At 44.0% G+C, this 26,099-nt stretch overlaps 1 protein-coding gene across 4 annotated transcripts; it reads right to left on the bottom strand.

Moving 5' to 3' along the window:
* Nucleotides 1–3,158: 3,158 nt before the first annotated feature.
* Nucleotides 3,159–25,500, bottom strand: JAKMIP3 (Janus kinase and microtubule interacting protein 3). 4 transcript variants are annotated; one of them, XM_030453144.1, is made up of 21 exons: nucleotides 25,329–25,500; nucleotides 23,419–23,916; nucleotides 17,638–17,853; nucleotides 15,913–16,032; nucleotides 15,336–15,482; nucleotides 14,678–14,809; nucleotides 14,359–14,394; nucleotides 14,002–14,061; nucleotides 12,926–13,054; nucleotides 11,840–11,968; nucleotides 11,410–11,493; nucleotides 10,585–10,647; nucleotides 10,156–10,254; nucleotides 9,147–9,245; nucleotides 9,003–9,062; nucleotides 7,863–7,928; nucleotides 7,363–7,431; nucleotides 7,204–7,281; nucleotides 4,497–4,700; nucleotides 4,119–4,184; nucleotides 3,159–3,209 (listed from the first exon to the last, which is right to left on the bottom strand). In XM_030453144.1, exons 1-21 carry the CDS (start codon nucleotides 25,461–25,463, stop codon nucleotides 3,159–3,161), a joined length of 2,541 nt encoding a protein of 846 aa, XP_030309004.1. In that variant the 5' UTR covers nucleotides 25,464–25,500. The 4 variants fall into 4 exon arrangements, with proteins under 4 accessions (XP_030309004.1, XP_008495701.1, XP_030309005.1 ...); XM_008497479.2 differs by having other exon boundaries at nucleotides 9,009–9,062; XM_030453145.1 differs by having other exon boundaries at nucleotides 15,913–16,026.
* Between the last annotated feature and the right edge of the window lie 599 nt (nucleotides 25,501–26,099).

Below are 26,099 nucleotides of genomic sequence, written 5' to 3'. Positions count from 1 at the left end.
TGGCAGAGAGGGTAACATGAAGGATTGTCCCAAGCACTGCCCCTTTCTTGTCCTGCCCAGGAAGCACAACAGTTCTTGCCACAATAAAACAGATGCTCTACTTAGACGGAAAATCTCAGCAACTCTGCTTCAGCTTGTTCCACTGTGAGAGTTATCAGGCCAAGCACTAGCAGCCTCTTCGCAAGCAGAGACCTCTCCACAGAGCATTTCCAGCCCTGCCTCAACCTGGACTGTGCTGCAGCACCAGTGACATTGCTCTTCCTGCCCCAGGACCTCCATCTCATCCCATCCCATCCATAATTCAGACTGACATTGTCATTTCTATGCTTTTCAGTTTGCAACAACCCCTGGAACATTAAAGCAGAAACACTGTGCAATGAGACACCCTACACTTCTATGCAAGTTGATTATGATTAATCTGATGGAAATCACTTTGTTATTACTGAGACAAATTTTGAAGAAAGAAAGAAGTGCAATAAAGTTTCACAGGCTTTACAATGCAGTAAAAATGAGCAGCCTTTGAGCCAATTCCTCTCTACCTTGCCAGGAACGCTGCTTGCTCTACTGGAGGCTTGTTTACGGCTTCAATTTCCCCTACACAGTTCACTTTAAACAAAGATGCTTTGGGTCATCCTGTGCAGCAAAGAGTTGCCAATTAATATTCTAACAATGCAGCTCATTAGCCCTATCTCCATACCCCTGTGAAGAAAGGCATTTACACTGCCTTTCAAAATGCTGGGGTATGTATACACAGAAGGCAGCTGATAGAACACAACAGGAAAATTTAAGCTCCAGCAGCTCATCATCTCCCCAGTGGATTGTTTCCGGAGAAACATGCTGCTGACCTAAAAACCCCAACCTCTTCTGACAACTACAGCACACTGATAAAAACACCAAATTCGTTATGGGATCAAAGCATGCAGTAATTTAAAGAAAAGTAATTACCTGCAGTAATTTAAAGAAAAGTAATTACCCACAAACCAAACAGGTTGGCTTGGACAGATCCAGCACTGGCACAGAAGGTGCCCCCAGCAGGAGCTGAGTGGATGGATGCCCCTCCTCACAGCACTGCCCACAGCTCTAGGAAAACATCCCATTCCCAGCATCTGAAGTTGGTATTTCTAATTGCTGCCTACAGTAGCATATACATTGTCTATTCACAGCTGAAAATGTTGAGGCTGCCTCTGTACAGAATTACCCTGCTGCATGAAGTGCAAGGGCTAGAGGATTTGCAGAGAGGTGGTTACTGATTGAGCTCCTTCTCCACGACAAGCCTCAAGCTGTTCTGCTGCAGCTGGTAAGCAGCACTGACAGGTTTTTGGGGAGAGCCATCTCCCCTCTCCCCTGGAGCATGTGCTGCTCCACGGGCATCAGAGACACTAAGAGCAGTGTAAAGGAGGTTACACATATATATAACCACATAGTCACTGAGTTTCCAGTTGAGCAGGTCCACCATACCTGTCAGGAGCTTGGAGTCCACCTTGTGCTTCCAAGGACAGGCAGTTCCTCCAGGTCTTGCTCCTCAGGGACCCTTGTTGCACAGCAGCCATGGAAAGCTGTGGGTTGGAGTTTGTTCCTGCCCTTCCCCCACAGCTCCAGGTTCCTGAAGTTCCCATCTGGTGACACACTTCTGGATTTTCCCTCCTTCACCTGTTTTTCTGGAGGATCTGTTTTCCTTCCCGGCTCCTGCCCCAGTGGTACTTGTGCCCCTTTGCCTCAAGGTGCCAAATAGTTCCATTCCCTTTGCTGCCTTCCCCAGCCCAGTCTGTGCAGCTCAGGGACAACCTGCTTTCCAGTCACTCTTTTCCAGGCCAAACTTTTTGCTGGGACAAGGTAAAGCTTTCTGTCATCATTTAGCCAAGGCAAATTTTAAATCTGTGCCATTTTTTTGTTGTTCTCTGGGCCATGGTCCTCTGAAAACTCAACAACAAAAAAGTTTGTTTTCCTGAAGGGTTCAAACACAGCTTCATTTTTTTTCCCTAAAACTGGGCTTGTGGGATATCCAACAAACCATCAGATGTATCCTGTGCTACGAGGAAATACTTTGGAACAAAACACTTAATTTTCATTCACATATATCTTTTTGTGAGCCACTCCTTTGGAACTCGTCCTAAAATCTTCTTTCAAGACAAACTTGGAAATACTATGGATAACAAATATAAATGTGTCACATATAAAACAGGACAAGGTCACTTCTATAGAGAAGCAATTTACTGCCTGCTTAGCAGGGAACCAAAATGCATTCAGTTTATCTGAATTAGTTTACTGCTCCTTAGTAAAGCTGAGAGCTAGTTCAAGCAGCAGAGCCAGGACCCCAGGAAGGAGCCTGTGGCTGGAGGAGTGGGAGGGGGTTTTTGGCTTTCTTCTTTGCCAGCTTAGTTCCAGCTTTTCACAACGTTCAGTCAGAGGTTTCAGTGGTGCAGACATTTCCACACACCCTAGTCCAGCCTCAGTCTGAAGGAATGGATCTTCCACTGCCAGTAGCCAAGTACAAGAGATATTTGGGGCTTCTGGGATGGCAACGTCTCTGCTTCTGTCTGGGTTATCAGGGCTGGCTTCCTGCTGGCAACAGTAGAAGCAATTCCAGCTTCCTCAGGAGGCTGAAACAGGAACAAATAGAAAACCATGGATTAAAGAAAAGTTTATCTGGGCAAAAATTACATTATCTGCTTTAAAAGTACAGCTGGTAGAAAAGGATTGCTCTGTGCTCTGTTGGTGTTGGTGACTAGCAGGGAAGGTTCCCCTCCATGCCATTCCTTGGAAGCAGGGGCAGGCTGGTGTGTCATCATCCTCCTGTGTCCATGGGACAGAGGGTGGGGATGGGCAGTACCCAGGGCCCTGGAGCTCAGTGCTGGGAGGAACACACAGCTAAAATGATATGTCCCCCTCAAACCATTCTGGGTTTTTTAGCCAGCAGACAGGAAAAGCCTGGTAGCTGGGACAAGTCAGTCCTGCTGGGAACATGTCAGGCAGCTCAGTGGGTGGCAGTAGGAACAGTGGCTTTAGAGATTTCCATTTTGGGGTTACTGGGGGCAGCCAGACCTCCCTCCAGTACTGCTGAAGCCTGAGCAGCAAGGGAAAGGCTCTGGAGTTCCCAAGAAGAAGAGGGGAGACCAGAGGTGATCCCAGGGCTTACCTTTTGTGTGTGGCCTGAAGGACTATGACCAAAGAATGAAAGCTAAAGAGAAAAATAAAAACAAAAATAAAAACTGAAAAGGGGAGGGAGGAAAGGAAAAAATGGAAGAGAAGAAAGAAAATAAGAGTTTATAGTGTGTTTAGCTGAGAAATAAGCTGTGGTTACAGAGTGCAACAAAACTCTCACTTGAAAGGAAACACAAAGTGTGAAGTGAGCTCCAGGGCTCTGCATCCCTTGGGCTGGGGAGAGGCATCTCCTGCTCCAGCCCAACTCACTCACAGCCAAGGGCTCAGAAAAAGCAGGGATGAAAAAAATCAGCTGAATTCTTTTGATACCTCAGAAAAACCCCAAACCCACACTGCTTAAGGTTTGGGTTTAGCTTCATCTGAAAGTCCAGCTCAGTCCCTGTTGCACCTGAACAAGTTGTCCCATGGCAACTTGACTAGCAACAGATTATTTCAGATGAGGGTGATTTTAGGGTAAAATTCAACAATTACAGTTTGACCTGAGAAAGATCGATGACCTTGATGGTGACAGTGACTGTGGTGGCTGCAGGTGAGGAGAGGAGCAGGAGCCCCCTCGTTCCCTCTGGGGAAGGCAGAGCTGGGGCAGCTGCACAGGCAGATGCTGGAGATGGGATGAGAAAATATCCCGAGCTCCTTTCCCAGAGCAAGGGGGACACCTCATCCCTTGGGCTCTCCATCGCTCCCTTCCCAGGATAGACAGACTCCCACATCCCTGCCCAGTCCTGGGTTCCAGACTTCACTTGAGGGTAACAGAAGGGAAGACTCAATTTAAGCTGTCAGCTTTTCCTTCTCTGAGGGACTAATGCAAATGGCAGGATGGTTTTCCTGGAGCACTCTCACATCAGCTCACTGCACTAACAAACACAAACTTCTCATAAGGTCGTTTTCTTATCCAAGATGAAATGAATATATGGTCATGTGCACATACAACAGCTGGTTCATCTGCATTACCTTACCTTTTCCTCTAACTCTTTTATTTGTCTTTTTTGGCCTTCAATTCTTTCTTCTAGCTCTTTAATTCTCTGTCAGATTTCAAATAAAAAAATATTTATTAACCAACTAAATAAAGATGTACCCAGAAGATGCATTAAGTTTGGAGATATAAACTGTATGTGCTGTGTTTAAAAAAAAAAATAATTGGGTTTTAATCTGTAGCTGAGTCCTCTGTGAGCGTCACTGTGTGTGACTGATTCATGAAATCTAAATTCCCTGTATGCAGGGATTACCCGAGGTTCTAGTCCAGCTCTTTGAGCTGGTGCTCACAAGTTCATCACGTTTGCACCTGAGAGACCATCCCACCCCGAGTCTCCCGGTGCCCGTACCCCAGCTCCTACCTGCTGTGCGTGCTGGATGAGCTCCATCCTCTCCCGCAGGATTTGGGCGTCCCTCTCCCGGAGCTCGCTCATCACCTGACGCTTCCACTGCTCTACAGCACTCTTCAGTTTCTCTTTCTCCTCTTCTGAAAGAAGTTCGGAAATTTTGGCTCCAGCTTCTTGCTGCAGGGCATCATAGAGCATGGCTTCTAATTCCAGAATTTGCTAATCAAAAACATATATAAGGCTGTCAGCATGAGCTGCTCTGGTCAGGTGAGGATGCTGTGAGGAGCTGAGGGTCCTACCCTGGTAAGGCAAGGGGAGAGACAGAGGGGCTGTGTGCTGAGCCCTGCCTACTCTGCCTCTCACAACGCACAGAGGGGCCAGCTTCTCCCTTCTGGAGAAAAGGAAGAGAAGGAAAGGGGAAGGAGGAGAGGGGAACAACAAGAAGGAGGAAAGAAGAATGAGAAGAAGGAGGGATTAATAAAAAACTCATTTTGTGAGTTATAGATATTGTTCAAATATATATATTTTCCACCTCTCGGTTCCCCTTTCCAAGCTATTATGTAGGCAGCAGCAGAGGATACAGCACTAGTTCACACTCCTGCCAGAAACAAAGGACTCCTGGTTGTGTGCTTACAGCATTTTGTACTAACTAGCCTAAAATCCATCATGAAGCACTTCCAGCACTTCCCCTGGCAGAGCTGCCAGCTCCAAGAGGCTTTATGCTCAGGGAAAATATATCTGGGCTCTGTTCCTGCAATCTCAGGTTGCAGATCCTGTCCTTCACTGCAGCAGAAAATGCTCCTCACGCAGAGGGATGTGCCCTCCAGATTTACTGAGCTGGTGTAGGAGGTGTGTAGGAAATCTACTGCAATGTTTTCCCAGGGCTACCAAAGCCTGGTACCCTCCCAGGGCAGGTGATCTGGCCAGGCAATGTCTTCTGCTTTAAAGTCTAAGATGCATTCCTTCACGTGAGCCAAAAGCAAGACCAAATCTTTTCCAGCGAATCTGGCACAGAGCAAGAGGCCACACAGCAATCAATGGCACCTTTGCACACCCTCTCCAGAGCTGGTGGGGTTTTGCAGAGCCCTCCATGGCCTAAGGAGAATAGGACTGTAATAGTGCAGCTTGAACCTCCAGACTGGCTGTTTGAAAATGCCATTGATGTCTGTTGTGATAATGCAGCTCAAATGAAAATTGTCAAGTTTTTCCACCTGAGGCTGCTGCCTTTCAGTTATCTTACTATGTCTGAGCAGAGTCAGGACAGAAGAATACATTTACCAGAACATTAACAGCATGGCAGGAGTTTTGGATACTGATGATAACTGAAAGATTCAAGCCAGATCTCAGAAGATGCTGCTTTCACTTGTAAAAATAATGCCAACATTCTTACTGACTGCCACAGTCTCAACAGAATGCTGTCATTAGACACATGGATTTCTCTTGGGCTCCTGACAATATAACAAAATAACAAATAACAATACCAAAACCTTTATCCCTCTCTGATTCTGTTATCTGTGCAGAAAGAAGAGCATGGGGAAATTCAGTCTCCAGAGCAGCACCAATGTCAGGAGATTCTGTGTGAACCAAGTGCTTCTCAGAGCAAAATTCCCCCCCCCCAGCAACCAAAGGGAATGAAAACCATGCAAAAAGCTTTGTGGTTACTGCTGCTAATCTTGTTGGCTGCCCTGGTGGGGGAAGATTAGCAGCTCCTCATCTCACGGGGCACAAAGGAAGCATGGCAGTGAAACAAATTATACAAATCAAAAAAGCTTTTTGCCTCTCAAAATTATAGGCAGAGAAAAGCTCTTCTGCTGTTGTCAGGATGTGTTTGTGCCCTGGAGTAGAGGCTGTGGCTTTGCTGGGGGAACACTGGTGTGATGCCTCTAAAGAACCCCAGACTGCTGCTCAGAGCAGCTCAGGGCTGCTGGAGACAATCTGGCAGGTCAGGGGGCTGGGGAACTTTCCAGGATTTCCACTGTGCAGAGTCCTTGGTTCCAGGTACAGCTCAGCTTTTGGCAAAGTCAGTCTGAAAATCATCCTTCCGGGAGAAAGTGTTCTGGGTCAAAGCTCCCCCAAGTGGTGTGAGCTGCCAGCAGATAACAGGTACCCAGAAGAAGAGGCACAAACACTCCCTGCTTCTCCCCAGGTGTGACTGTGCTCGAGATGCAAACTGAAAGAATGAGATAAAGCAATACCAAACCCACTCATTTCTGTCTGTGGTGAGTAGAGACCGAATTTCTCTCTAAGGGAAATAAGACAGCTGATGACTGAAGAGATTGCTGGAATGGCTTGGGAGCAGCTGATGAGGAACCTGACCTAAAATCAGTCTCATTTCAAATTCACAGAATCACATAATGGATTACAGAGGCTGTAATCTAAGATGTAAGGAAACGTCTCTGTCAGAATCTATTTTTTGGAAGGCAATGTACTGAAAATGTAATTTTCTTGCCAGTTTTATTTATCTAAACCTCTGTTAAATTAGAGTTTGTGTTTATTAAACCAACATTGATGTCCTAATACTGCAAGGACCGTGCCAACAGAAGGAATTGCATCCCTAGGGGCCTTCCTGTTCTCTCAGGGTATAAAGGCTTTGTTTAAAATTCAGCCTCCTTACTCCTCAGACCCCCCCAGCAGTGCTGTCCCAGGCAGAGCATTTGTTTGTGGAGAACACAACACCAGGCAAGTGACCCAAGATGTTATAATTCAGACTGACTTTCCTCACCTTGTGAGCTTTGTCCAAGGATTGTTTCCTGAAGTCCAGCTCATCATCCAGGTATCCCTTCTGCTTGCTGAAGAGTGCCTGGGGAGCAGGGCAGAGGTGGTCAGTGCCAGGCTCCGTCCCAAGGCTCCCCCTGTGGATCCTCCCCCTGTCCCCCTGTACCTTCTCATTCTCCAGGTCCAGCATCTTCTGCTGCAGAGCAGACTCTGTCACCTCGATCTGCTGGAGCCACTGTGCAGGAAAACAGGAACAGAGAGAGGGTGCTGAGGCCTGAGCAGCAGCCACCAGCTGGCACTGCAAGCACTTATTAAAATTCACAAATAAAAGAAGCAAAACTGACTGTACTACTACATTTTTTTTTCTTTTCTTTCATACACATTGGTGATGGAAAATGCATTATGTCAAAGCCTAGCCCTTTATCTGCTAACATAATTTTTCTAACTAAATAACATTTTAAAATAAGCTATGGGTGTCTCTATGGCCTGAATGTTACCTTAACTCTGTCAACAACCAGTTCAAGTGCAATTCTACATTAAAAAAAATCAAGGTGTTTCACTATTAAACTGTAATTTACAGCACCAATATGTTTTAGTGAGCTGTTCTAAGGGGGCCAGATGCTGTCACAATGTGCATTTACTGAAGAGTGATGCAGCTGTTATTACCTTTTCAGCCAGGGTGAGAACTGTCCTTGCTTGTATGACCACTACTTGCTCTTCATTGGTCAGATTCTGCACCAAAAGCAGAATATAATTACAACAAATCCCAGTGTCTTGCTATTAATCCACTACTTGGGCCACTGCTGTATTAAATAAATATGAAATTAAATATGTTCAAGGAACAATAAACTAAGGCAAAGAAAATCAGTATTCTAATGAAACATTATTGTAAAAACAACTGTAACTACTCATGCTGAATTTTTATCATACATAGTTAATTCTTCTAAAATTGTCACATTTACCCCCCAAAAAGGTGACACAGGACCTACTTTTACCCACAAGGGAATAAACACAGTTACACAAGACAAGATCAAACTCAGCACAATGCACCATTGAGTAAAGAGATGCAGCCTTAAGCCCTTACATTCATGATGTGCACAGCAGCTTAATATACAAGCCTTATTTTGCACAGCCAAGTCAATATTTGTTAAGATGTTGGCTAATCAGTCTGCATTTAGTATCTTTTTTGAAAAAAAAAAGCTAAACACATTTAACAAGGGAAAAAAAGTTATAACAAGGGTGTATAGTTATCCACAGCTGAGGGCTCTGCTGGTAACATGGAAGAACAGGAAAAAAATCTACAAGGGCATAGGTATCTTCTGTATACCTAATTAATCACTGCCATTTGCTAAAGAAGAAACACTTCAAAAAATGTCTTAGTATTTGTTCCTTCTGTGTCTGCCGCTGTTGTGATTTTCTGTTTAGTCTCCTGGCTGCTGCTGAAGGTTTATGAGTTATTAGACACACTTAAAGTACACAGCTGCTGAAATGGAAAAGCAAAGGAAGTGCAGAGTAAGCAAATAAACAAACCATGTGTGAACAGTGACCAGAAAAAAAAACACAGTTTCAGAATATTTTGCAAAGCATTAAAATTGTGAAAGCAATGCTGTGACACCAAGATCCTGCCTGGCACTGCTCAGCAGGGCAGCAGCAGAATCTTAAAAAGCCAGAAAATGCTCAGCTGGTAGCCCACTGCTCTGACCACAGGGAGGACAGGCTGTGCAGCAGCAAACCAAGAAGGCTTTGCTAGCTTAACACGAGGACAGGTATGTACCAAAGCATGCACAATTTATTAAAGGAACATACACTTACGGCGTTATCCCCTAAAATGTCCAATTTCTTCATCAGCTCTGCTACTACTATGTCCTAACAAGAGAGAAATGGGAAACCAGGAGTCAGACCAGAGCAGCTGACTTCACTTCAGGAAAGTAGGAAAGGAGAATCCCTTACTGTTACACCTTCTGCCTCGCAGTAGACTTGCAGAGGGCTTTTCCCCTCTGTGAAGGGCCCGTGGTGGAAGTTGATGGCAGGCGATCGCCTTTCCCTCTCCTGAAACGAGAGGAATTGCTTGGTTACCACCCAGCTGTGCCACAAACAGACACTTCAACAACAACTTGGTAAATATCACTTGGCAAAGGCTCACTCCGACTGAGCAGGTTGCAAAGCAGTGTCTTTACTGTGTGTGGCTTTATTTTGGGTGCACAGAAACCGGTCCTGCCCCTGTGGCATTGGCACCCATAGCCAGGAGCAGGAGCAGGAGCCTCAGGGCTGCTCAGGCCCCCACCCCACTGCAGAGCAGGGCAGGCACACCTAGGACAGGTCTAATATTCTCCCACCGTGCTTTTTCATCGGGCACCAATCCTGACCCCTTAGCTATTATTTTGCCTACATATTTTTTAACAAAGCTGCACACTTACTATAATATAAATACCATTTACATTTTTCTGGGAAGTGGTTGCTCTGTTAATCTCTCTTTGGAGAATTCAGAAATCTGTTTCCAAGTACTTATAGATTCTATTTATATAGCTAAGGATACAGAAAACAAGAGGGACAGTGGATTAAACAGTGGTCTGGCCATGCTGTTCCTTCTCTCCAGATTTAGCAAGAGCTGAAACAGCCATGACTTTTGGCAATGAAATAAGATTTCCTTTTTCTTTTTCATTCCCACATACGATCTGTTCTGGTTCTCTCTTTGCATTTTCAGAACAGATGGAGTGTAGTAAAATGTGTATCTAGATCATGAACCAATCTTCTGGATTTTAAAACAACTAAAGCACTATGGTACCATCACTGATCCCTGTGTGTTTGGTTTTTGGTTTTGTTTCCTATTAGCACTTTGTACCAAACCTTTTGGTCTCAGTCGGTGCAGTTTGGGGCTTTAGGATGAACATGGGGGAATTCCCAATGCTCAAGCAAACCAGGGAGGTATTGCAGGACCATGCCTGCAATAAGTGCTCACTTCAAGCTCCAAGATCCTGAACTCCAGGAGCTCGTTTTGATCCTTTGCATCCTGGACATCATGTTTCAAGCGAGCTTCCTCAGCTTCCATTTGTTTTATCTGCAAAACAAACCAGCACATTAGCCCTGCTTGTGGAACATCACTGCCAGGGGGTCCCAGCCCAGCCCCTGGGGTCAGCACAACTGGAGACCACTGCAGCTGTGCTGGGGGAAGCCAGGGCTTTCCCCCACAAGCCTGCCATCACACTGGGACATTTTATGGGACAATGGGGAGTGCCAGAAAACCACGTTCTGGCAGGTTTCTAAGGATCTTGTTATTAATATACAAGTTATTTCAAGTGAAGCTGTCTGAGAGATTAAAATCTTGCACCTTCTGCCTTCTTTAATCTACAAATACTACTTGAATAATACAAGCAGAAACACTGAACACCTTTTCTACCAGTTCTTGATTTCTTCGGTACAAGGCTTGCTTCTCCTCAATCCACTTCATGTCCTTGAAAAACAAATGACCATTATTGTAGGTGAAGCTGGCAAGGCTTAGGACAAACACAGTAGCAAATATTTCATTAGATCACACATCTGGAGAAGAGGGACAGAATAATATTGCATATGAAATAGTAATTCTGTTATTTCCTATGATACAATAGCTCACTGCCTGCATCTTATTTTAATGGTCTGTAGTATACAGATGGAATAGAAACACTCCACTGATTAAAAAGCCACTTTCAAATAATAGATTGATTGCATTAAAAGTGGTATTCCTAGCTGTAGAGCTACTATTAAACTTCAGTGATGCTGAATGAAATTTAGATATTTCTGAACACTAGAAAATATGAATGTCACATCGATAATAATTTCTGAGTTTGACAGATATATAGCAGCCACAACCCCCAAAACATTATTTATCAGTAAGCTACACAATAAGGAGAGGCAAAGCTGGAAAGGCAAAGTTCAAATGATTTAGTATTTTTTAAATGAAATATTTGCTATACCAGGTGCTGACTTCACTGGTGGGGACTCAGGGCTTCGGGGACTGATGTTTGAGATACTGACATGTCCATGTGGACAGCAGGGTTTTCAAAGCCTGTGTGTGCCTGACTCTCCACGAAACCAACGGGACCACATGCATTAACTGCTCCCTTTGGAACCAATTAACATGTTTATTGAAACAGTACTCATCAGGTTGCACCAATGACTCCTGGGTGAGGGGTGCAGCAGTGATGGGGGCTGTGCAGGGTGGGCACTGCAGGATTACCTGCCCCTGCTCTGCAAGAGCCTTCTCCAGGTCTTCTATCTGAGCCTGAGAGCGGTGTATTTCTGCTTGCAGCTGCTCACGTGTCTGCAGGATACAGAGGGAAGGGAAAAAAACAATAAACCAAACTTCCTTTAAAAGAGAAAAGCTCATATAGGCACAGAAAATACTTGAAATATCAAATAACTTTAGCAGTTATTTTACAAATTTCTTTGGCAAAATAAATTTGTAAGGTTGGCTAGAGTCAGAGACCCCCCAAGCTCCCTCTGGAGCCAACCCAGCCCAGTCCCCTGCCCCTCTCTCCCAGCCCCAGCACCCTGGAGGCACTGGCTGGACCCAGCTTAGTTTGAGAACACTCTGGACAAGCACAGTTGGACACCCACACCCCCACAATTACAATCCTTTATTTGCATGTAATATAAGCCATTTAGACCTTAACTTCTCGTTCTGCATCCAATGTTCCTCCGACCTGTTCCTGCAACAGTGCATACGCTCGCTGCAGAGCCTGGTACTCCATGGTCAGCTGCCGGAACCGCAGCTCTGTCTCTTCCTTGGCCATGCCCTGGGGTTAGAAACAAACATGCATTGCATTGGGGCTTTTTCTGCAATGAAAGTAAAAGGGAAAAAGGATTGTGAGAGCAGATTATGTTTGTTTTCTCTAAAAAGTGCCAAAATTTCTTACTTTCAAAATGCAATTTGGGAAGTGCAGAACTCAGGACTTTGTTTATGTGCCCTCAGAGTTCCTCTCTTTTTTCCTTAAACATCTCTCACATACACTTATGTCAATATAATGGAATATAGGGAAAAAAACCCCAAAACATTCCTCCCTTGGGAAGATAAAAACTCACCATCCATATGACTGAATCCTTTCATTTCTGTGACAGGCAAAGGCATTGCATTTAAAGGTGAAAATACAACTTTCTTGAAACAACAAAAGGTTTCCGATCTGAAGAATAAGCCAAGTCTGACAGTCTCACTCAATTTTTAAAACACTAATCTAGAGTTAATACTTGTAGAAATGGTGACATCAACATGAAAAGAACCCTTCATCCTCTTCACTCTCCTCACAACATGCAGCACTGAATGCCTTCATGTCAGGTTGACCAAAATTCAACATGAAATGAAATTACCCTGCTGGCTGCATGCACAAACTCCATTCTGTCTGAACAGGGAAAACAGTATCAATACAGGAATGAAAAATAAATAGGCTCATACACACAAAAATACATTCAGCTTTCCTGCAGTGCAGCTCACATCTGGAAACCAGTCATGCATCTTTTATGATGGAGAGAAGTATTCCTTAGGTTCCATTTAAATGTATCTAGTTACAGCCCATGAAAGAGGTGAAATGGCAGATAAGGCCCGAGATCCAGAGATTTTAACCAACACACAGAGTATTAAATTTAACTAAAGTTTTTAATTTTCTGGGCAGAGGTGACAGATGAACGACAGAGCAGACCAGCAATTTAATTACTATTAGCAGAGTTTCAAAATAGAATGATATATTTTTGCCAAATACCTCTTCCAAGTCATCTTCAGGAGTGCAAGGGGTCTGGTCTGTCCGGTCAGTTTGGTAGGAGACAGAGGAACCATCAGACTCCAAGGAAGCTTCTTCATCGTAGCCAAAAAACGTCTCCACAACCGGCTTCTGGCAGAGAGAGGGCATCAGGGACCACTGCCTGCACCACACCAGGGACTTTGGACATGGGGATCAACTCTATCACCCCACGACAGAGCCCTATCAAGAGCTGAAACTACTCCAATCACTGCTCTGCCTTATTTGTTATTAGTTCCCAACCTCACAGCCCCTGCCTTTCTTCAGCGTATTTTCCTGCCAGTGTCTCTACCTCAGGCAGAGCATCCTAAAGAAAGTTTTAATTATTGAATTACAGAAACATTTCTAGTTTAGGCTGTTTTCAATCTGCAGTGGATCACTCCGGAAGGAGACAGAGCTGGCTCTCTCGGAAGGTCTGGCTGCCATTCGCAGGATGAAGGGAGTTAAGGAGTGGTCTCACATCGACCACTATAATTTGTTATTTATAGATTCATTAGCTCCAGTACCACCTTAATTCTTCATGTGTGGCAGACAGCTTGCTCTCTCTCAGGGCCCTGCCATTGCAGGTTACAATGTCATTACAGTGTTAATATTTATATCAACATCCTGCCAAGCCTTCATTAACTAACACTTTCTTTTTCCCTGAGCTCTAACCCTTGCTCCTTGTAGCCAGCAGTTTTTGCATGTTACTAAACTCCATAATGAATTATTTACAGCCTACATGTGTTTTCCAGCAGTGCTGTTAAAAGACCATTTCAAGATGTGTTAATTCATGAAATGCCTCTCGTATCTCCAGACAATCACACACCACTCAATCCCCACAGCCTCGCTGGGATACACACCTGCACTGCCCCATCTTCCCTCAACCTCCCAACACAGCCTGGGAATGTCCCTGCACTACACGACCCAAATTCAGGTTTAGGACCCATCTGCAGACCCTGGAGGAGAACATTCCCCTGTGCATGGCTCCAAGGTGCTCGGAGCATCCCAGGGAAGCCAGCAGGCCCATCACCATGTCACCACACAAGGGATTTTTTTACCTTAGGAATTCTTGCCATTTTTTTCCTTTGCTTCCTAAACCTTAACAGCTTATCTCGTTCCTGAAAGAAGCAGAAACAGACGTTAGCTGTTTCCAGAGACCTGTTAGTTTAATTTATTTCAGCACTGGTAGTCATTGGGCAATCAAGAAGCAGTCCTGCCACTGCCCCAAAATGGAACAGCCCTTGGTTCGAGACAGCCTTTGATAACATCTACACTGAACAAAATGCTGAGGTAGCTTGCTGTCTGACATGAGTTAGCACGTGATAATAAATTTTATTATATCCTCTATGCCTTTCCTGAAGAGGAATTTAAATCTTACAAAGGTGAGGATGAGATGAAGTTAACCACATTCTTACCATGACATTCTTCACGTAGCCAGCAGTTTCCAGGGTCTAACAAAAAAAGAATGAAATAATGCCAATAAACATATAGACCTTAAAAAAGAAAAGTTACTTTCTTGAGGAGTATTATGATTTCATCATTTGCTCTTTCCAAGAACTGAGCTTCTTCTTTTTCCAAATCCTATACCACAGATGACCTATATTTCATTCAGTCCCTCCCAATCACAGCAATGCCTGCTGTGTCCCCCTGGTGCAGGCTGTGCCTCTCAGCTCCCAGAACCCCAGCACCTCTTGTTTAGGCTCCTTGGCAGGAGAGCCCCAAGCTGCACCTCACCTTGGAGAGCTCATCAATGAGGTTTTGCTGTTCCATCACTTGCATTCTCAGGAAATCAACTTCTCTTTCTTCCTGGCTGTGGTCAAGGTCATTTAAAGAGCTTGGTCTCCTTATTGTTCCAGCCCTTTGCCTCTGAAAGAAACCCAGAGAAGGGCAGAAGAGGAAATGCTCAGAAGGCTTTTCCAAAGGGCATCCCACAACCCTTCCAGCAAGGGGTGGGTCAGCTCTCATGGCTGATCTGCAGCACCACGGGGTGACCTCCTGCATTCCTGCAGTGCCACAGCTGCTGCCACTGACAATGCCCAGCGAGGAAAAGGGAAGGGTCACAAACGCTGATTTCCCAAGGGTTATGGGGTGGCTCTGGTACAAAGCCCACGGTGAAGTGGGGTGATTTCTGCTCATGTGGGCTGAGCAGTCTCCTGATTAATTGTGCAAAGCTCACATTCTCTCTTTTCTTCAGAACTGTTTCTTTTAAAACTAAATTAAAACATTTTATATGAAACAAAACATGTTCAACCCCCAAGCCACTCTGTAGCACACCACAGACATCTCAGCAAGCACTGTAAAGGGGCAAGTTTCCTGTAGAACTTGCAGCTTTGGGATGATGCCTGACAGCCCCGTCAGCACTGAGTTACACATGGAGCACACAGACACTTACCATTGCTAAATTTTCTTGTGTTACAAATTTTAATTTATTTTCCATTCGACGTAATGCATGTGACAGTTCTTCATTCTTTCTACTAAGGCGTTTATTTTTGTCCAAAATGGGCTTATACTGACTTTCAGCTTCTCTAAGACGTTTTAACTGGAAGATAAAGAGAGAATTAACACCTCCACAGTGGTTTTTTTTTTCATCACATATATTAATAACTTCCTTTAGCTGTCACACTAGCAGTATGCTCTCCTAATGTAAAGGAGGACTGATTGAAAACTCTCAATGTTTTCCACTGGGCAGGAGATAATTTCTCCTTCATGAGGCATCCAATCTTTGCAACATGTGTACCATGTGGGGAATGCATTTATTTTTAAAATAAATTAAAACAACTCTGCTAATGCTGTCTGAGGAATTCATTGTTACCTAAGCAAAGATGAGCGTGACGTGGCACAGCACCCAACACAGTGTGCAAGGAGGAGCCATACAGACCCACAGTGATTCCCAAAGGGCACAGGGGAAAACATCTGGATGTTCTGGGGGCCAGAGCAGTCTGCTCAGGCACTGACACAGCTGCACTCACCAGCTCGTTCCTCTCCTCTGAGAGCAGAGCATTCCTGTCCTCCAGCTTCCTGATGATGGCACTCAGCTCCGCGATTTTCAGCTGGAAACGCCGGGCATCCTTTTCATCCAACTGCTGTTCCTAAAACAAAGATCAACTGCAAATAACTGCTCGTAAGTGTACAGCTATTTTTTCCCCCAAGTTCAACATTTTCTTGTCCCAAATAAAAAAACATTCAAAATATTATATGGCAGAGTGTTAGCTACATCACCTCACTGACCACTGAAAGCTGCAGGGTGAGACCAATGGAAAGGTTGGAGTGGAAATGTAACAAAGTATGCAAATGCAGAAGTATGTACATGCAAATAAAGTCACAAATGGTGAACTTGGAAACAGAAAACATCAAAAAATAAACAAAGGCAATGTTTCCAATGGATGCCACTGTTGAACTGAGTGCTTCAGACACACCACCCACTCTGAGGACTTTGTCATAAGAAAATTATAATAAAAATACTGAAGTACAAATGGGGTAAATCCGTGCAATTATACCATTGCATAAGCTATTCCTCTGTAAAACTGTGGCCCTCATTAGGTTCTAATGGGCCACTTGTAAAGCCATAGTGGTAGCACTTGATCTGTGTGAAAATGCTTAAATCAGATTATAAATTAATAGAAGTATAGGCAGACGTTCTCTTGCAGAGTTGGAGAGAAGTTACATCTATTTACAAATGTGACAGACTTTTCCCCCTTCTCTAGGACTTACTCTGCTGTTTGGCAGAGGCCAAGTACAAATCAAAACAAGCAAATTAGTGTCCCTAGTGCTGGTGGCACTTTTGGGAGGTCTAGGGTTCCTCATTCAACAGGTGCAGGAGAGGCTTGGGAAAATAATAAAATAGATTGGCTTGCTGATGTACAAGTATTTACATTTCTACTGAGTAAATTAAGGCTGTTGCAAAAGCAATCTTGATGAGAAACAGCAAGGACAGAAATTTGCATGTGTCAGATATATGAGGTCAGTTAACGGAGGGGTTTTCAATATTAGCAAATTAAGGCTAAAGTAGAAAGGTGCCACAGTTATCTTACAAAAGCCACCGTGAAAGAGTGACTAAAATGTCACGTTCTGGATATTGCATTGTGGAAAAGAAATAGGAGAGAGTAGGTTAGCAGGCTTTGGATTAATTTCCTGGTCTGCTGAAAGCAAAAGCACTGGGTAGCAGCAGAACCCCCAAGCTGGCAGAGGGAACCTGGGATTCTGCAGGGCTTCCTGTGCACCAGTTACCTTCCCCATCTCCCTCTGTAAACTGGCCTTGCACATCTGCTCATGAAGTATGGTGTTAGCAGTTCAGAAAGATAGCACACATACATGACTTGGTTAGAAATGCATTTGCATCATTTGTTGGCAACTGTGTCAGGCTGTCAAAACTAAGGCAGGTGGCAGGAGTATGGTACAGTGAGGAAAAGGAAGAGAGAAAAAGAACAGAAAAAATTCACTCTTCTAAGAAAAACCAAACCAAGCAAACCAGAAAATCAAATGACAAAACAAGCAAAAGCTCTCCCATAACAAGGTTTGAATCTCAGAAGTCTGGCTGACCAACGAGCAAAAGAAAGGGGTGAGGCAGAGTTCCCCCCTCAGGGCTATGGGAAAGCTGTTGCTCCAGGATGCACTCATCAAGATTCTGTCACTTTGTGCCATTTTGTGACTCTCTCTGCTCGTTTCTGTAGGTGAAACCATGTGGAAGTGCTTACGGGGCTTCCCGAATGATCTGAAGCGTCTCCTGCACCACTTGCATAAGGAAGTTCCCGCTTGGGGCTGCTCAGATGCCGGTCAGAATCTTTGATCTGGGAAAGTTGTTCATCTAAAGCCTCCTTTTGGAGCTGCAGTCTCTGAGCATGCCCGGCTTGAACCCCTAACTCTCTCTCCAGCACGTAGACTGCTCTGTCTTTAAATTTAATCTCCTCCATCTACAAGGAGAACAGAACACAGTCACACAGGCAGGCAGCGGCTGGACAACAACAGCATCGACCGACCCCACCAGGGCCAGGGGACAGCCACAGGGACCCCAGGGTACAGCAACACCTCCTGGCAAACACAGCAGCACTGAACACACAAACCCAACCCCGTAACCAACTCATGGAGAGTTCTCTCCTTCTGGGGACCATCCAGAAGAAAACCTCTTTGCAGCAAGAGTCTTTTTGGCTGAAATGGTTGGGAAATAACCCATGTTCCTAGTACCATTTCAGAATATCTTTTTAAAAAACTAAAATCTAATACTCATATAACAATCTGGATTGGTTCACTCAGACACTTCAGTTAGTTTTTTTTTAATTTTGCTTGATGTCATGTTTTGAAAATCTCCAATAACCACTTTAAAAGAAAAATACTAAAAACTAAATATCCCTTTAATTTTCAAAATATAGAAGGTATGTGAATTTTTAAGTCTTTTTCCAGGAGCCCCCTGTGGGAGCAATTTGTTCAATTGCTCCTTTTCCATGAGAAGTTTTGCTTATGCACAATAAACATAATGCAGAATATTTAAGTGTTTAAGTGACAAACGTGCAGCTCTCTCCACTTCTCCTCACCCGTGCTGCTCTTGCTGACTTCAGGGAGCTGTGCCCATTGCCATGGGGTCAGGTCTTGAGTTTTCAGGTGCTTTCTGAGGGAAAGATCCCTCAGATTTTTTCCAGCCCCTGATACAGAATTGCAGGCTCCCTCTCTGTGGGGCTGAGCCAAGGATGGGCTCTGCTCTGCCTCACCAGGAAGAATTACTGAGCCCTGCCCAGAGCCCTCAGCTGTGCCTGGGAGGATGCACAGCCCTGCAGCAGGACCTCAGGCTCTTCCCAGCTGGATTGCATACAGATCCATTATCCATGGATATAAAGCATTAATTACCCTCACACACCACAGGGCTGCCAAATGTGCTTACAGACACTGATCCTATGGAATGGAAGAAATCAGATACATCCCCTGAAAGGTCTGTTCATCCAGTACCAAAGGAGAGCAAAAATTTTTGGCGTACGTTGTTGACACTATAGACATTTAATTTAAATAGTGATATTTTTTTAATGACTTGATTGAAATAAGAACATTTTGGCTTTTAAGAACTGCATTTGATATTTTTAATTGTGAGTTTTGCCTGTAAACCTGGAAAGAAATTACATAGTGAATTAAAAGATGACTGAAAGTTCTTTGTTTCCAATATCTGAGATAAACAGCCCACTCAGGGAAAAAGCAAGTGGTGGCAGTTTACAGAAACCCAAAAGCAATGGGAATGACTTCAGAGAGGGGTGCTTGGGGGGTACAAGGGCTACACACCCAGAGAGATCCCACACCACTCCTAGGGGAGAGCCAGACTGCCAAAAGACAACACAGGATAACTCACAAATACCTGCGTGGAAACTGTGTTTCAAGGTCACACAAAATTCAGAGTCTTTTAGCAAAATAAAGTAAATCAAATGTGCTTCGGGTGCTACTTTGTTAAAGGTCCTTTCATCAATTTCCATTAAGGCAACAATCTACTAACTTTGAATAAAACAAAAAGATGGCCCCTGAAGTCCTTCTGCTAAATACCTGATCAGGTAAAAATCTAAATGGATGTGCAGATGAAAAGGTAACACATCACCAAATGATGATTTGTTTGAAATAAGCAGGATACTGGGGAGTTCATCCCTAGCTGCATGAAAACAAAGACATAGTACAACACAGGCAACACTTTAAATTAGGAGGAACAAAGAAACTGGTGAGAACACGAAACATTTCACAGAACTTCACTGATGTGAATGCTTTGCAGGGAAAATCCTACACATAATCTTCATAAACAACAAAAGAAACATCAGTGTCCACATTTCCCTTCATATAATTAAATCACATCTATGAAACATGCATCAGTTTGACCTCCAGGACTGGACAGAAATATTGCAGAAACAGTACAAATAAAAGGAAACATTTCACTGAAAAGCAATATTTAGCACATTTTTTGCTAGCAGGAGGAACACTGAGAAAAGGTGAAGACAAGAAACAAGGTGGAACTCACTGGCAGAGGTGTGGATCCCCAGGCTGCCCCATCCTGCAGAACATGGGGAAATCCTCCCCTCCTCTCCCAGGCTCTGGTGGGCTCCAACACCAACATGGGGAGCACCCACCAAATCCAACCCAACCCCATCCCACCCAGTGCTGCACCTCTTCCCACTGCAGTTCCAGCCAGCTGCCTCCCCCTGGGATGAATATTTATGGAGGAATGCTAATTAATAACCAGCCTGGGAGCCCAGCTGAGGCTGATTATACAAACAGGATCCCATGCAAAGTTAAATTTATTATTCCCTCCTTGAGGTGTCCCAGTGCAATCCCGAGCAGGGCCTGATGCTCAGCTGGGTTTAAACCCAATGGTTCTTTTAAATGGTATTATTTAAAAGGCATTATTTGCATTATCACTGTAAAGCCAGGTTCTCTGGTTGGGAAATTTCTCTGCCAGGAGGATCAATCACAGGATGCTTTGGATCCTAAAGCTCAGCCAGTTCCAACCCCCCCACCATGAGCAGGGACACCTCCCACCAGACCAGGCTGCCCCAAGCCCCATCCAAACCTGTCCTGGAACGCTGCCAGCGAGGGGAACAACTTCTCTGTTGTATAACTTTAAACATACAACAGAATCCTGCAGTAGTCCAAGTTTAGTGGAATAATACTGTTGTGAATCAGGTTAAAACCACAAATGATGCAAATAAATAAATAAATCCACAATTGCAAGAAGAAACTATTCACCTTGAATAATTTGTCTGCCTTTCAGTGTAGGGTGACTGCTGAGATACCTTTATAATACCAAACATGGTAATTTCCCACCATATAAGGGAATAAAAAGGAGAAAGCTAAATCAATCACCAATGAAATGAATATTTAAAAAGTCAGCTTCCTACACTTTTCATCTGACACTGTCCTTTAAATCAGACACATTCACTAATTTGCCACTGCCTGACAGAGAAATCTGCAGGAAGTGCCTGGAAACAGAGAGAGGTTCAGCTTGCTCCTGAAGTGACTGATCTCTTTGTCTGGGGTGTTACATTACCATAAGGAAGCCATGAAGGTCTCAAGATACAATGCTCTCACATGAGGTTTTAAAGCAAGGTGTTTAACCTTTTCAAACTTTAGTCCACATTAATCACATTTTGAAACCAGTTAATCTCTGGGAATGCCTCTGGCTGAAGGGTGGCTTTCCCTGGCCATGCACCCACTAACACAGAGCTATGTGCTGGTATTAGTGGGAAAACATCCAAATGTAATTCGATACCTTCATGTACTATTTTAAGGTGTTTTAAGATGCACAAAGACAATTTTTTTTAAAGTTTACTAAATTATGAATTCTTTTGCAAGACTGTTGCTGTCAGACCTATTTGTTACCATCTGCAAGGGATTTCTGCCTTGGACATTAACATTTATTTCTCAAGCTGCTGAGCCAGGGAAAGCTGCACTGGGTGAGTTCTGCTCCACTGTTACTGTGCAGAGAGAAGCAGCACACAACCACACATGCAGACAGACACAATGGGGCCAGAGCAGTCTGAACACAGACTTCTGCAAAACACAGGATTTCCTTTCTTGTGCTGACATTTGATGGCTGTACAGTTCCTTTTTGCATGTGCTGTAGCGTCCTACTACATCTGTTACTTTAAAGGCCATCTGACACTATTCCAAAAGTCTAAAGTGAGACATCAACAAATGGACTTTTGTCTGTCCAATAAAGAAGAAAACCCTAGGTTTAATTTAAAAGGAAAATAATAGATTCATACAAACTCACCCTTTTAAATAAAATCCTTGCCTGACCACATATGAAAGTATTTTCCATAAGCTAAGCCTGCATAGGTGTACTTGGAAATGAAAAACTGCACTATCAGAGATACAGAGCTTCAGAAATTTATTCTGTGCTAGAGGGCTTCACATGATTGCAGAGCTAAACGTGAATGAGTACAACTTGTCCCTCTCCACTCTGACTGAACAATACAGGCAGTACTTTTCTAGGCATGAAATAATAATGTGCTCGAAGGTCACTTCCCCCTTTGATTAAAACAACTAAATAACTTATTGCAGATGAATCAGGGAGCTTTTAAAATCCTGATGTGGCTCCATTAACAGTGCAGGGCTGGATGTCTGCCAGAGCCATCCTGTGGAGGTGCATCTCCTCCAGCTCTGTGGGATGAGGCACTTGCTCACCTTGGGCTGCTCTGTCCCACTGCAACCCCAGACTTTATTGATATCTTAAAAGGGGAAAACCACTGGTTTTCAGCAATAGTTTAAGTGTTTGGATAACTGTCTCCTTTTCAGAGAGAAGAGCTGCTGCCATACAACAGGGCAGGGTGCTTCCCTGCAGGGTGCCAGGAGCCAAAGGTCCCCACTGAAATCATTCCTGGTGGAGTCAATGGATCTCAGAATACTTAAAGTCATTTAGGAAACACTCAGGGCTTGGTCAAACAGTGGCACCATGTGATTTAATTAGTACAGTTAGATAATCTGATTCTTTCAAGCAGGAATTTTAAAAGTTTGATTTTCAGAGGGAATTTAGAAAACATAACCTCAACCCACTCTATTCCTTATAACTGAGAATATATTTATTTTATAGCATCTACATCAGAGATCATCAGTGTCGACTTTTCATGCAATGCAGCAAGTTTATTTAGGATGTACATTAGCCATCCTTTCAGTCTGAGGTATTAAATCAATGCATCTAGTAATGCATGTTTAGAGAAGAAAGTACTTACACCGCAGGGCATTTGAGCAGTGTCAGTAGATCAGTTGGTTGTAAATTATTTTGTCTTCATAAAAATGCCATAGTGATGGTATGGTTCAAAATTTTTTTAGGAGCTGGATAACAGCTGAGGGGCAGTGACTTAGAAGAGACATGAATGAATTTATACTGAGAAACTGAATGCTACAAAAAGCATGGCAAAACCCAAAAGATGGCCACTTCAAGAAAAACTGAGGCAAAACCCTAAATCTGTGTTGTATTTGTTCCCATCTCCTTGGGGATGTTGTGTGTCCCTGGGGTTGAGCCACCAAGGTGCCTACTTGGGTTTCAGCCACTGCCTACTGGGTTTAGGACTCACTATGGGATGCAGGAAACAGAGTGTTTTGGAATTGTGTAAAGCTCCCTATGGGATGTTTATAGGAACTAGCAAAGGCAGGGAAAGGGGGGGACTGAGGTGGATCAGCACAGAACAACTGATGGGCAGAGGCCAAGAACTGTAAATGTTTTGCAGAATTACTCTAACCAGCTACTAACCCAAGGCCTGTTCCTGACATCTGAAATATGAACAATATTAATAGGCACTGACACAGATGAAAAAGTTCCATAAAAAGCATTCTAATGGTTTTTAAAAATCATTTTGACATCTCTACTAGTAAATGTAAACCAGATTTGAAGCGAGCTCCAGAAGTTTGAATGCCTGTCCTTATTCATTCGTCTAAGTCCAGCACTGAACTTCCATATACTTGCCATAAATAACCTAAGAGTTAGTAAAAACACAGATGCAGACAGCAACACATACCAGTCTACGAATTTCTCTCTCACACTCCCTCTTAATTCTGGTGATTTCCTCCTGATGCAGGTGATACACACTCCTTATCTCTGCTGCTTTGATTTTGTCAGCCTGGATGACCATAGTCAAAGCCTCTTCCACTTGTTTCTTAGCCCCCTTCAGCTCCGAAATTTCCTGCTGCATTTTTATTTTCTCGACTTCAAACCCCTTCTTGGCCTCCTCCTTTGCCTCTGTGAGCAGCACCGTTTTCATCTTGTCAGGACCCCCATCACGGACAGCATTGAGAAGGGTCTGGAGTCTCTGGATTTCATTGTCTTTAATTTTTATTACTCTAAGCAGTTCAGCTTCGTGCTGTCTCAAAAGTGCTTCTCGAACAGCTTGGAGCTCCTTCATTTTCTCTTCATGAAGTTTGACTTTGAGCTCTGTTATCACCACTGTACTTTTATGCTGTTCGTGCTCTTTGATCTGCTTCACTTCCTGATTTTTCTCTCTTTCTAACTTGCTGACCTACAGGGAAAAACAAAAGTATTTTTAATCAACAGTGCTTAATAAAAATATGATTTAATCTAAAAAAAGTAATTCTAAAAATGTAGTGTATGAAACTAGGAAAAAGAACTGACAAATTTGTTGAAAAGGTTGCATAAAAAGCTTTCTTTCACTGGAGATCACAGCAACTGGAAATATCTGCACATTTAGAAAAAGAGAAACAAAAATGTATCACTGTCCTTTAGCAAATCATTGATACTGACAAAAACCTCTGTGCAAACTGCTGTGAAGCCCCCAGGTAATTGCATTTTATCAGATGCTTTCTCAGCAGTGAATTATGCATCACAAATAACTGACTCTGACCACAGAAGGGTCAAATGACATTTCAATTTAAAACTATCCCATAAATTCAAAGGGAGCCATGAGGAGAAGTGTTCTACCAAAAGTAGTGGGCAGGGCAGGGGGAAAGACAGCAAGGTTCTCAGCCTTAAAACTGCAAATTCTGTTTAATGACAAAAGGATTAATAGATGTTCTATTTAAATATATATTCATGTACCCCTAGAAGTTTCCTTCAGATTCAGTGTCTACAAAGCCTAATAATGATGTAAATTAATGTAAAATGCAGACTATCATTGTCTCCCTGCGTGGTAATGCATATTTCTATTAGCATTCTAGAACAAACCCCCCCCCCCCCAAAGTTTATTAGCAGAAAATAATTTGGGGGATTAGGGAGAAGCAAATAAGTGCTCTGAAGGTGGTGGCTGGAAGCTCTTAAAGTTGGAGCTCAAGCTGCATCAGCTGCTGCTCTCCCAAAGGCTCAGGGTGAGACTGGGAGGTCCTTAAAATTTTGGCAGTCATAAGGGGAGGCAGAGCTGAGGTCTATTACTTTACATCTGAAGATTGTAAACAGTCAGGTTGAAGGGTTTCAAGCGTAAAATACAAATAAAGTTAGTGTAAATATGAAAGCAGCACAGAATTGCATTCAACCCCTGAGTGCAGCCAGGCTCATGAAGAGGTGAGTATTTACTAGAAAAACCACAGCAAAAGAAACAAAGGCTGTGGGCAGCTTTCAGCCCACTACGATGATTATTCTGTCTGCTTCCAGCAGATTATTGTTTTCCAGATCTGCTGCTGCCATTTAGCTGTGGTTTTTTAGCTTCCTTTCCTCCTGGAGGGTGGGAGCAGGCGTCCTGGCCCCCTCCCTGCCAGCTGCTCTGCCGCTTCCAGGGACCCTGCACGTTACAAAACACAAGGAAAGCTTTAAAATCTGCAGTGGAGGGGTTGCCTCTTGTTACCCACAGACGGCTGGATCCGGGGCTGGGCACGGATTGATTTATTCCCGAGGTCACCTACACGTCCCCTCGGTGTGCGGCGGGGAGCGGTCAGGAACCCCTCCTGACCGAGGGAGGGGGGGGAAGGCAGAGCCGCACACCTTACTCTTTTCTTGCTGGAGCTCTATCTGGATGTCGGTGAGCTTGGCCCTGAGCTCTTCATTGGCAGCCTGCAGGGCAGCCAAGGCGTCCGGCTTGTCCCCCCGGGCTCTGCTGCCCGTGGCCCTCCTGGACATGGTGGTGCCGGGCGGGGAGCGGAGTCCCGCACGCAGGACCGCGTCCCGGCGCTCCCTCGGGGCTCCTCGTCCTTCCCCTCGAACCACTACATCTTCTTCAGACCTGCAAGGAGGGAATCGACAAAAAGCCTTTCAGAAGCCCGTGAGCCCGTCAGGGGCTGCAGCAGTGCTGGGGAGCAGGGGGCAGACGCAGCCAGCTCCCGGTGGCTCTTCCCTGCGGGGAGTAAGGGCCGGGAGCACTGCCACATGGAGTAACATCTTCTTTTACACCTCTCGGGAGGAAAAATATTTAAATCACAAACTATAAACATTTTGCACTGGAATTCACACGGTGCAGAGGGCTTGGATGTAAATTTATGGAAGAATGTAAAACCTAATGAAAAATTTTCTCTGGAAAACTTTGATTTGCTCAGATGAAATTATATCCTGAACAGATTATATGTATTTCTCAGGTAAAAAAACTTACTTGGATTCATTTAAAGTGTCATTACATTTCTAGTAATCCTGGTTTTAAAGATCCATTATACTGTATTTGTTACAGTATAAAACACAAAGATCAAATTCAGGAAAATATTTCCAGCCTTGTCATTACTAACCTTATTAATGCAGATAGCAATCTTTTTGGATGATGACCTT

Source organism: Calypte anna, chromosome 6, assembly GCF_003957555.1.
Source record: "Calypte anna isolate BGI_N300 chromosome 6, bCalAnn1_v1.p, whole genome shotgun sequence".
NCBI classification, from domain to species: domain Eukaryota; kingdom Metazoa; phylum Chordata; class Aves; order Apodiformes; family Trochilidae; genus Calypte; species Calypte anna.
This window is presented reverse-complemented; position numbering and strand designations above follow the sequence as displayed.